We start from the raw sequence: 13,171 nt of genomic DNA, 5'->3' as shown, positions 1-13,171 counted from the left end.
GTTGGAAAAAATATTTGCAAATAAATTAGTAAGATTTTCTGAAGATACAGCTAAATCAAAAGTTTAAATTACATTCTATACGACAATAAACAATTTACTAAACGTTTAAAGAAGCTGGATTTTCTTTAAAACAGATTCGATCCAAAAATTTCTATCTTCTCCAGTTTTCCAATAAACAATTCATAAAAACCTGTCAAAGTTAAAAAAATATTAACTCGAATAGAAAAAGCAGTTTATGTAAAATTTCTCCGAGGTGGTTGGCCGCATATTTCGAGCAGGAGAAAATTTCGTAACCGATTTTCCACACGGCGAGCACGTAGAACGTAGTCGAGGGACATTCAGACGATCTTAACGAGTGGTCGTCGTCGCGAGAAAGCGTCGCGGAAACAGCCGCGACAATGAGATACATCGCGGAAGGCGTTCTTATGCCAAGCACCACTTTTCACAGCCAGGAATTTCAATTAACATAGAGGCGAGGTAGTCACGCCTCGCGGTTTAAACTATTTACGACTGGATGCAACACGCGCTTCCAAATGCAAATCGTTTCATAGTTAACCCTTTTGGTACCTGAACGGTCACTGGCACTCGCTCAAACTTTTGACCGAAACAAATGAAATACACTGCTAGAAAGTACACTTTATATAATGCATAAACGTCTTCAATGCTGAGATGTTCACTTTCAAACGAAAATCAAAGAAAATTTGCTCAGGTCTCAGAGGGTGAACATTTCGAAATTAAAGATCGTCGTCGAATTTCTTTCGATTTCTTTTAAAGCATCAATGGTAACTGGTTCCAATTAGGCGAAATACCCGCACTTTCTTCCTTGTCAAAAATAAATTCTAATTTTTATTTGTTTCTATTAGAATTCACTTTAACTTTTAAGTTTCAAAATTACTGTGTTTTCTATGCATTTTAAACTTTATCTTAAAGGAAATCAAGATCTGTCTTTTTCAGAAGACTTTTATTTCGATGGAAATCAAGATTTGTTTTAGAGAATTTTTACCTCGATGAAAATGACAGAAATTGTTTTCAGGGGGAGATTTGACTTTGGAGATCTTGAAATTTCACTTTGTACCATTCGATAGTGCCATAAGGAATTCAATTTTCACCTTGAAACAAGTTTATGTAACTTCGATTAATAAACTCCGACATAAACGTGGAGAAAATTGATTTCTCGTTGTTTCGAAGATTTCATTTTCGTACAAAGAATAATAATATAATTGTGCATTATCTACATAGTATTCCGTTCCATTCGAATACCAGCTTATCGATGCCAAAATAATTCTCATTTCGTTTCATTCGTGCATTAATTAATCGATAATCGATAATTAATTCATTCATATGCAGCTCTGTGCTTGGAATAATCTACTAATGGTGAATTAATTCCATACCAATCCCAGTATTAATCGTTCGCTTGCGAAATCAAAACGAGAAAAATAATAATCACAACGCCCAAGAATTTTTTCACATATGAAAAAACATTCCCTTTGCATAAAATCTTAAACTTTCCACTCTAAACGTTCGTTGAAATGTCGGTAAATTTCAGAGAGAGGCATTTGGAAGTTTTTAGTTATTTTTATGTAGATTCAGGAACTTTCTAGTTGTTTTTATATAAATAGAGTTAGTAACTTTTTAGTTTAGTGATTCCTTAGTTATTAATATCGAAAGGATGCCTTAATTGTATCGCTTACGTAGTAATCGTGATCGTGATCAGCGTGATGATCGTAGCCATGAGCTACATGATCCAGGGATGCTGCAACATGAACAGGCGCAGCGGATACCGCGTGAATCGGAACTGCCACTGTTGGTAATACCGCGTGTCCTTCGTATTCACCAGCAACTCCTGCGTATCCTTCGAGACCCTCGTAATCCGTGTACGAGATCCCGTGGCCGCCATTGTAACCACTTAAAACCACCGCGTGGCTAAGTGTAATCGTTACGCACAAAAGGCACAGAATCTGAAACTGTAATTTCCATTAAATTGCAGATTAATCGAAGATTCGATCACACCTTGCCGAACGATCTGTCCGAATTCTCCGGATTTGAAAGGAATAAAAATGGCAGGAGTTCCAAATCATTTCTTCAAAAATTCTTAAGAATGTACAAACGAATATTTTTCAGTGTTTTAAAAAATTGTTGAAAATAACCGGAAAAATATCTTCTTTTAGTTTGCAAGTTACGTCACTGCAGCTAAATTTAGACACTCGTGCTTACGCACAGTTCCCCAGATTTTGCAAAAATAAAAAGTGTGCCACAAGTTCCAAATTGTTAAAGATGAAAAATGACTGTTTTTCAGTGTTTTGCTAAAAATAAGCAGAAAAATATCTTTTCTTGGTTCGTAAGTTACGTCGCGATCACATTATCGCGTTTACTATAGTCTCCTGTACAATCCAGAAGAACGTGTACAACTACTATCGCAATTCTTTATCGAAAGAAATGACCCTGGAAAAGTTTCCACCAGATTTGCATACGAATCGTCGCATCTAATTTGAATTTTCGAATTCGGTCAACTTTCAATATCGATAACAATCTTCCTTTAAAAGAGAAAAGTCAATATCCCGTCGAATATATGATATTTTTCCTGTCTTCTCGTCAAAATTCTATTCACGAACGGCCTACATATCAAAAGTCTCGTAAAACTAAGTGGATTATAAGGTGGCGCTAGCACAAACTTTGCAAACATAACTTTCGTAATAACGATTCACCGTTTCCTGCGCGTTGTGCAAAGGATGATGCATTTAAATCGTTATCGGCTCATTTCACGGCAAGTTACGAGGGTGAATTATGTCATTAGGTGAACTATATAGTAAGTTTTCATCGAGTTTGAATCGCGCGTTCAGGCTCCGCTCCATCGATTATATGGAACACACCAATACTATAATTCTTCGCTGCATAGCATCGATAACTTATAATCCACCATTAACTTAACCATGTAACCGACATATTACTTATAAACCATCATAAACCAAGATACCTGACACACATCGAAATCCAATTCGAATCCAAATCGAATTCTTTATTCGGATAATTCGAATATTGCAAGAGTTTGAATATCGAATTGTGTCGAATATTTGGTATATTTCAAGTATTCCAATATTCCACTTGATATACAACTCATACAATATTCTATTATTCGAAGTTGAAGTCCGAATTCTACTGGTATTTGAATATTCGAATATTTGAAATGTGAGAAACATTCGGCAGAATCCGAATTTTGAACACTTCGAATATTCGAAATTATCCGAATTATTCGAATTTTCGAATACACTGAATATTCAGACTTTGGTAGCAGCCCTAGTACTTACGTACATTGGAACAATTTGTATTTTGAGTTTGGAAGATCACCTCGATTTTCTTAAACAGAACACCCTTGTATCTCTTCACAGAAATTAATGGAGCACTATAAATTGAAAGTATTAAAACAGAATAGGTCTGAAGTGGATATAACGTCCGAATATTTTTCGGAGTAACTCTGTGTCAAAAAGATTAACGATACACCACATGACAAAGTCCTCTCTTCGCGCGAGCACCATGAACAATTATCGTTTAGAACAGTTCGATCCAATTTATCTCGACTGACAAGTGTCAAGAGTAAAGGTGAAAAAAGGCAGAGAAGCAGGGTCGTTAAACGTTTTTTCGGATATACAGTGGAAAGTTCGACGAACGGGAAACTTGGAAAGTCATCGAGCGTCGCGAGAAAGTTTCTCGCGTTTCATCTTTCGTGTCGCTTCACGGGCGCTTCCCTCCCCGAGAAAAGTGTCCTTTTTCACTTTCTCGGCCGACCTTGCTCCGTAAACTAATACGAATCCACGGAAGTGGTTGCCACTTCCGTGTGGAAGCGTGGATTCCACCGATGGTTTCGCGTCGTCGACCGAACGCGTATCGTCTGACAGACAAAAGGACGACGATGGAACGCCCGGGTTCCTCTTGATGGCGCGTGGAACAGGATCCTTCTCGATGTCGACGTTCCGTGAAATACGCGATTGAACGGCTGAATCGTTCGCGAGCGTCGAATTTTTCCGGATTGAAGAATTTTGGTGAATTTTCTTTTTCCTTTTTTTATGTTTGGAATAGAGTGTCTTTTTGGAGTAGAAATGTTTATAATTTGGGAGAGATGCAGCATTGGTGATGTTTAGTAACTCTTTTTAGGGGTTTGAATAATGCTTTAAGTAAGTTGATATTGAAGGACTATTTTTGCCAGGAACTAACTGCCTTTTACAGTTAACAATCTTTTCTGAGCAATTTTCTGTCTATCGTTAAGACAGAGTTAGGAACAAGAATGAGATGTGTTTTAATTAGAAGTTTTTTGAAGATATTGAAAACTTCATACTCTGCTACTTCGATGCAGAAATGAATATAATGTCAATACTAAAATATCTCTCGTCAAATGTATGATTAACTAAATTTTCATCGTTTACACAGTAATTCCAAGTCAACGAAAGAAAAAAAAAAGTCTAATTCCTACCAACACTAATAAAACGAAGTACCACCGATCAATATACTCAAATAGAATACTATAACCACAACTTCCTCGTACCTGAATTAGCAGCCTATCCAAAAGATCAACTCCTCGCTAATCAAACTTCCCCGAAGTGTGTCTAAGAACGTATCTTACACACAAAACTCCCTCTCAGTCAATTACTCCCCTGAACTCGTCCATTTACTATACCCAATCGAACTAAATGTACATATACATAAATTCCAATGAAAAAGAGAAACAAGCAAAAATGGAGTAGAAATTTCTTGAAAAAAACAGAGCTCCAAACTAGACAAAATAAACGCACATCTATGTGTTTACCGACAAAATTATCCAACTGAACTAAATATTCATATACATAAACTCCTATATCAAAGTGAGAAGTAAATACGGTGGAAATTTCTCAAAAATTGAAGTCCCAAAGTGGGCAAAAGGAGCTGCACCAATTCGCGTTTGTTTATCTAACCAACCTAACTAAATCTACGTATACGTAACAATTCCGTTGAAAGGAAGAGAAGCGAAGCAGAAGTAAACTAAAAATTTGCGTAAAGAGAACAACCGGGTAAAAAGATAAATCTCCAATTTGGGGCAAGAAGACTTCGGCATGGTGGTCGCTGGTGTGTCCCGTGTATGCGAAAACAGCGCGATACTCACTGATAGCCGTTATTCCAAGACGATGGCCTTATATCTATCTCCCACCTACGGCGCGTCTTTCGTCCCGTGCAAAAGCTTCTCGTCCTCCTACTTTTGTGTCCCCCGTAACACACCGCCCCCACCTGACAAAGCAAGCTCCTCTCTTCGTTTTCCCCCTTCAGAGGAACAGAGGAGAGGCGAGGATCAGACCGATCGTCCACGTGCCACAGCGAAAGGATGCTCGTTCTCTTGCGGCCACTTCCGGTCAGTCGCGGGCACTTGGCTATGCGTGACGAAGGATCGAATGTCGCGTCGGTTTTTTCGTGGTATTGCATCCAGTTGATTTTCCAGTTTTAATCATCTCAGATTTTTCATTGTCAGCCAATTTCCTTTGCAATTATACGACGTAACAGACGAATGAAGAATCTTAATTAGAAATACTTCCAATATTTTGCACGTTTTGTCGCTGTGGCGTGTTTAATCCTATAGTTGGGTCTTTTGTGACCCACCGCCTTTGTATCTTTTTAATAAGTTCTGCTGTTGCCAAGTTTACGTTTCCTTAATATTGTATCGAAAGTTTATCGTCTAGGTTCGATGGCGTGCTGGTAATAAAAATTGCTGCACATGAGGTCTTTGGGTAAAAAAAGGCACAAACCAGCTTGAGTGTATAGTCGAACGGAAGAACGCACTAGGGTTAACATAATTTACCGAGTTCTTTTGTTGCAAAAGTCAATAGTCAATTCGGATAACTCATTCATCAGCACACTTGGCGATCAATCAGCTTTTAAATACTTTCCTACAGTAATAATTAACCCTTTGCACTCCTTTGTCGAGTGTGACTCGGCATCAATCCTATGTTGAATCACACTCCACATTTTTAAATTGCCAATTTAAATATGCATTATATTTCGCAATATTTTTTTTTTACTTAGATAAGCAACGTTACACGTATATGACCCTTTTTTGTAACAAAAAAGTCCAATTGTTACAAAAAAAAAGGGTCATATACATATAGTGAGGCAATTGTTTACAACCAACTATCCTTTGAAGTACGTTTCGAATAAAATACTTAAAATAATGTGGATTTTTGGAAAGAAAATGCAGCAAACTTGGGAGTGCAAAGGGTTAATGATTGTTAATAATTGTATTATTGATAATAATTATGTCGGTAGCCTGTTCCCATGGAAATGTACTCAGTCTTTCGTTTTACTACCATCGCAATTATTCTGTCACATTAGAAGTATATTAAAATAAAATATTTGTATCAATTTTCTTTTCAATATTCTGATGATTTGAGTGCTCGAATAAAAATTGATCTCAATTCAGTATTCGTTATAGTCGCGATGATCGTTACATTAACAACGAATTCTGGAGAAAAAACTGATGCAGGCGCGAAAGGGTTAGACAGAGTTAGAGAAAATGAATGGAGGGAGTAACGTGTTAATTTGGTAAGGAAAGGAGCAAAGAGGCGTGGTTGCCTGTTACGTTGGCAAGTGTTGTAATATTTAGGAGAGCTCAGGAACAAAGCTCGCGAGTATGCACGGATAATGGGGCATGTACACCTTCGGTATACCACGATACGATCGTCAGGCATGTTTGCTAATGACGCAGGACCCTTTATCTCTCGTTTTCCTTGGTTATACGTGTGAAATTGTTCGCGCAATTCGGCGCGACAACAAACAATTTCCTTGACGATTCGGGAAATAAACATTCTCCAGATATTTCGTGAATTTTCTCGCAACCCGGTGCGCTCCTAATACGAGAAGAAATTAGACTCTCTAAAAATGGTTCTGGATGTTGCGAGAGGTTGTGATGAATGAGTAAAGTGATCAGCGGCAGTTGATTTCCTGCTTTCCAAGGAAATAGAATTTTTTAGCTTTGTGTAAAATAACGAAAGAGGATGTTTGACACGTGAGAGAGTGTGGCGGGTCGTGGGAATTGCCAGAGGGGGAATTTTTCGTGTTGGTACTATTTTTCTATTACTTTCAGGAGTGTTTTTCTTGGAGCACAGGCGAATCTTAGTTCTGTTACGAATTTGTTACAACTGAAAAAACGTCTCCGAAAATAGTATATAATATGAAATATTGTTATTCCCTTTTTCCTTTTAATATTCCGATGATTTTACGAATTTTATGTGTAATTTCCTTAGAGCATAGATGAGTCCTAATTGTTCCACCAACTTATCACCACTGAAAAAATAATATATAATATTAATTATTTTCTGAATATTCCAACGACTCCGCGAATTTTGCGTTCAATTTTCTCGAGGCAGAGACGATTTACTTACCAAATTATCAATTAACTATCTACGCCTAAAAATAAAAAAGTCTTCGGTATTTCAAGCTCCACCTGTAAAATATTAATATTAATTATTTTCTGAATATTCCAACGACTCCGCGAATTTTGCGTTCAATTTTCTGGAGGGAGAGACGATTTACTTACCAAAGTGTCAATTCACTATCTACGCCAAAAAATAAAAAAGTCTTCGGTATTTCAATCTCTACCATTCTACTATAAAACTGCATAAAAAATCGTACAAGCTCTCATCTGTTCTCTTAAGACGTAACAGAAATTGTTACATAAAGAAAGTAGCTCGAATTGCAAATAACTGCAAATTATCTCGTTTCACCCTAAATAGGCGTGGTTGGCCACATTGCACTTTGCATATGATGTAATAAGTGGCCAAGACAAAGCTCGTTTGCCTACACGAACGAGTGCCGCTGTTTTCTTGCACGTTAGACGCGCGCATAATCGCGGAAACGGGCCGCGTGTAGGCGTTATGCAAAACGACGATTTCGCTCGTTTATTGCCACCAACTATGTCGGTCAAGAGCGCGTGATATAGGGGAAAACAAGCGGCTTTTCCGTTCAAAGACAGAAGGAGAAACTTTAACGCGCGTTTTACGATGAGGAATGCTTTCGGAAGAAGTGTAATTAAAATTTCATTGCAACGACGGCCAGAAACTGAATCCTTGTGGTTCTCTTCCTTTGTACGCGTGTTAGCGAAGAGCAGTGAATAAAATAGAAGCTTAATCGCTGGATAATTATGATTTTGTTCGTGTTTACAGCTTCACTACTCTCTTTTCACATTTATTACGCAAAACGTTGTTAAAAAATGCTCGAATCGTAAATTTAACGATGATTACTCGTACTTTCCAACGTTTCTTGCGTTAACGAAGAAGAGTGAACGAAGTGGAAGATTAATCGAGGAACAATTATGATTTTTAGTAACAATTTTATCAATTTCGTGGTTTTAAGAAATACTCAAATTATAAAGTTTTACAACTACCTTGTTTTGTAAGTGAACAAAATAGGAGCTAAAATGATTTTCACTAACGATTTTATTAATCTACCCGTTTCTGTTTTTGTTTTTTTTTTTTTAATATTTCCTGGAATAGTAGTGTTATTCTCTAAATTTAGAATTAAAATATTCCTTCAATTTTTCACGTTCTTCTTTTCTGCAAAAATAGCAGTTGCATTTTGCGAAGCTAAAATTAAAATCCTTTCGTCAAGGAATTATTCCAATTTTTTTTGCGTATGTTTTTTTACCAGTGCTCTGCGTCGAGGAGAATGAAATAAGCCGCAGCAATTCAGATTCAAAAAGCGAGTAAGTTGAGAGACGACTTGGTATTCAGCTGGTCGTGAAGCGATTCGTGAATTAAGATAAAACTTCGCTGGAACGCGGACGAGATCGAGATCAAACTGGCATAAAGATATAGATCCCTCTTCTCATGTACGATTCATCCGTTTTGAATTCAGATGTTCAGAATGACCGCTCCACTCGCGAGAAGTTTAATAAAGTATCTCCGAATCTTCGGATAATTTGTCGGAGATCCATTTCTCAAACAACGAAACGATTTTCACGAATTCACCTAACCTTGAATTTTCGTATATGCAAAGACGTTTGGTAATTTTTCGTTCGAATTTTCATTTCGAATTCCCCTGAATTTCTTACGATTTTGCTTCGAATTCTGAGCCTACATTCACTTCACTATACACTGTCCTGTTCAAGAGAAATTCCAGTTATGAAAACACTCTTTGAACGGCCAAAAATCTGTGTCTGTGCATATCTGTAAAATAATGTTTTCTCAATTTTTGGAATTCCAACCGTAGAAAATCGAGATGACTATAGTAAATTAAGGTTGAAATTCTGAATCTCTAACGAGTTCCTGAATTCACGATACATTAACGAATGCAAAAACAATTCTAACTCTGAAATGGTACTACAAATGACCAAAATTCTCTATCTGCATCGTCAAATCATTTTTAAAAATTCTTACAATTTCAATCGTAAGAAGTACCGACAACTATTGTAAATTACGGACCGAAAATGATATGTAACAACGCTTTTTCGCCCGTGAAATGTAATTTGCCCAAGTTTCCAAATGTAACCACGTAACGCTTACATAAATGTCTCTTGGATCGCTCTCTTTTAAGGATAGAATCAACAGGTTTGAAAAAAAATCAGCTTAAGTAATACAGTTGCGGTTGCCAAATAGTCAGGTAATCCCATTAGACGCCAAGAATCCTTCAAACCTCCGGAACAGTGTCGATCTCTCTTTTTTTCCTCGCTAAAGGGGAGCAGTTGGAAGTGGCTCGATTCCGAAGGAGGACCTTGCGTAGCAGAGGACGTGTTTTACGGCCTGTTAAAGTAGATAATGCCCATGGTCAGACCGTGTGAAAGGGACATTAAAGAAAAGTACCTGTTACTCGAGTTATTCTATGAACGACGTCTCTCAAAAGGCGCTCTTTTAACGCCTCTTTAATACCTAAACGCGAAGTTTCATTTCTACGACTAATGGAGGGATTCGCTAATCCCTCTCGAGAAAGTAATCCAACTTAATTTGATCGTTTAAAAGAAGAATTTCTGCTTATCTTTATTGAAAGAAGAGCTCAATGCGTGTGAATAAAATTGAACGGTTAATCTCTCTTTTGGTGTATGAAAGAAATTTCTAAAAATTTTTGAATGGATTAAAATTGTCGCCGGCGTGAAATTTGTATAATGGACCAGTTGTTCGTGACAGAACTCGGTCGTTTTCGTTCTCTTAAAATGATAAAAATCCACTTTCTTCCGTCCGGTGACAATGACAGGATTCGCATATTTTTCTCTGACGAAAGAGACCACAGAGCATGGTGCTACCAATGGTATCATAATTCAACGAAATAGCCTGATTCACTTAAAGCAAGCTGTTGAAAGTGGAGGTAGTATAACACTTTCGTAAAAGACGCTTATACAATTGCGTTTAATAGCTACGTTTGACGTTAATATTACTCACAGCGAGGAAAGGACCGATGGTCTGCAAGACCGTCAGCTGACATTAACCTATTTGTCCAAGCTGGATTTTCTCACGAGTTAACGAAAAGACATTTCCTCTTTGATCATTTTAAGTGTAATAGTAAAAATGAAGTACACAGTTCAATCGGAAATGAAAAGAAAAATCTAGAAACGTTAAAAAATTGACGAGATTAATTCTAAATTAGTATAATTTGAAACTATTTTTAAAACTGAAACTTGAAAAATCTAATCATCTAATGCTGTTGAAAAAGAAAGTGTCTTTCAGTACGCGTGAAAGAAATGAAATAAGTGAAATACAAGTTAGGCCACTATTGTAATCATCAGCATAATTTCAAACGAGACATTCCCATTCACAAAAGTCAATACAGAAGTCCGTCTAATATTTGTCACGTACTCAACAGAAGTGAAAGCAAACGCTCCCCTTCCGATTCTAAAGCGGAGGCCATAATGGCTGTCGCGAAGCTGGAAGAGGCCCAAAACGCGTCCCCGTGTTACGATTCTAACAGCCGTGAAACCGTGAAAGGTTGCCTCGTGACCGTAATGCCAAAGTGAACAGATAGACGGCTAATGCGCCGACACGGTTTTACGTTCGCCGCCGCCGCGTTCACGTCGCGACGCTGCTTAGTATGTCTGGCGAACCCGAAACGACAGAAAGAAACGATCGCGGAAAAAGATCGTGCACTCCCACGACCGGATCGTAACGGCCTTCTCGCGGCCAATTTCCGGTATCGAACGATTTCTGGCGATCCACGATCGGATTCTCCGCTTCCTGCAAGAGGCCCCGTATTTTTCACGGAAACCGGAAGACCCTGTCGGTGACCCACGGAGGATTTTCGGTAAGACCGATATTTGTAGTACTCGAAAGTTGTGGAAGTGTGGAAGGTAGCACAATTGGTAGGTGCGGTGAGTTTTGGTAGCTCGGGTCATCGGTGACCCACGGAGGATTTTGAGTAAGATCGATGTTCAGAGTATTCAAAAGTTCTGGAGTTGGGGAAGGTTGTGCGATTGGTAGGTATAGTGAATTTTGATATCGTGGGTCACTGGTGACCCACGGAGGTTTTTTTATTTAAACCAACATTCTCGTTCCTAGAAGCTTTAATATTACGATGGTGTTCTTAATTTAGTATCTACCGCTCGTTTCATGAACATGGGTCATTAGTGACCCAGAAATTTTTGTTTAAATCAATATCCTTGTGAATGACAGTATTTCAAAGTATTGTTTAGTGTACGTCAATAATTTAATTCCTGCGAGCTTACTATATTTGAAGAAAAGATTCAGAGTTAACAAGAGCCACTGGTAACCCACAGAAAGTTCATTATGATACCTATCCATTTCCTAGTGACTTTTTCCTCGTCTACCGCGACTCACAGCAGCGTTAGGTTCTCTAATCCAAAGTCTACCGTCTCGAAGGTTCTCCCTTCTTCCTCTTTAGCTCGTTGCTCTCCTCCTGTCACGCCTCTGTCAATCGTGCACCGTGTGTGTGATGCAACTCATTGTTTACGAGCGGCATTTCAATACAATCGTGAGAGAACTCCGTGAAACGTGGGGAAGAAATGTCTCGGTGTATCCTTGGCACACCCTGGTGCACCTAATGTTTGCTGGGGCTAGGTCTTGCTCGGCAGAGGCCACATTCGGCTCCCAAGGAATTGAATTCGGTTCCCTCGGGTGGCCAAGGAACACTCAACCGTTAGAATAAACGCGCATTTCCCTCGATTCCTTGAAGCTTGCGTAAAAAACCGAATTCAAAGGAAGTTTCCACCTTCGAAACTTAAATTTCAGTGAAAAGGCACGATACTCGTGAAAATGACATTTCTTTCGAAATCGAAAATGATTTATGAAATCGTTCGAAGTAATTTGAAAAGTTCATCGCCTGGGTCCTTCCAGGAATGCACAGAATTTAATATCTATTTATTGTCCAAGAAGCAAAAGCATGTCATTTGAAGTTGAAAATAATTTGAACAATTTCTCAATTCGAGAAACAAACGCACCTGCGATTATTTCAAAAATGAAATCCTCAGACTCTGAATGAAAGCACAAATTACCACACGAACTCATCCATCGTCGAGGTAACGAGTCCATTCAACTTTCGTCCACACGCAAAGAGCCAGTCTATTCATTCTCAAAGGAGAAGATCGACAACGTTAGATTAGAAGACATTACGTCGCGTCCGATCACTGTTATTTCGCAAAGCGTAACAGCACGATAAGGACAGCGAACGTTTCGCGAATTCTGCTTCCTGAAGCTAGACGAGTAGATGCGCTTGTCATTCCAGAGCAGTAGGACGATGGGGCGGAACTTGGAATAGTTGACGCGATTGCATTTGAATTTCACGCACACGCTGCGTGTGTCCGGGGTGAACGAGAGTGAAACTTGCTCGGTTGGATAACCGTGTCGTAACTGAGGAGGAAGCTGCCTTTTTTTCGATTTCTTTTTCTCATTTCTTTTTTCTCTCCTTTTTCTTGCGCTTACTTACGATCGTTGTGCACGTCTCGGTTTCAAGTAATTCGGTGATCGTTTTCAAAGATTTTGAGAGATTCCGATTTTCTTCTTTTTTGTTTGTATAGAAAGGTTAAATCTACAAGCTTTACCGTGGAGTAAATCAGTGTTGAAAATTCTTAATTTCTGAATTTAGTAACCTAATCCACGCTTCGATTTTACGGACATTAATAGCGAACGCGTGTAAGACAGTCGTGTTTAGCATAGTAAACACTATGTTTTTCTGCTTAAGAATTGTTTCATTATTACTGTAAATATTTTTGGAAATC

General features: G+C 38.3%; 2 protein-coding genes across 2 annotated transcripts in view; one reads left to right on the top strand and one right to left on the bottom strand.

The window, feature by feature from the left end:
* Positions 1-5,119, bottom strand: part of LOC108579758 (cuticle protein 19-like) — a 6,638-nt gene extending 1,519 nt beyond the window's left edge. The window contains exons 1-2 of the mRNA XM_017943366.1: positions 5,077-5,119; positions 1,692-1,966 (exon numbers count right to left, since the gene is read on the bottom strand). Of these exons, the coding sequence (XP_017798855.1) occupies positions 1,692-1,966; positions 5,077-5,083 (282 nt within the window). The 5' untranslated portion in view covers positions 5,084-5,119. The remainder of the gene's footprint in view (positions 1-1,691; positions 1,967-5,076) is intronic.
* Positions 1-13,171, top strand: part of LOC108579757 (neutral ceramidase) — a 48,263-nt gene that overhangs the window by 19,934 nt on the left and 15,158 nt on the right. The gene's annotated exons all lie outside the window — the stretch shown is intronic.

This window comes from Habropoda laboriosa, unplaced genomic scaffold, assembly GCF_001263275.1.
Source record: "Habropoda laboriosa isolate 0110345459 unplaced genomic scaffold, ASM126327v1 scaffold72, whole genome shotgun sequence".
Classification (NCBI taxonomy): Eukaryota; Metazoa; Arthropoda; class Insecta; order Hymenoptera; family Apidae; genus Habropoda; species Habropoda laboriosa.
This window is presented reverse-complemented; position numbering and strand designations above follow the sequence as displayed.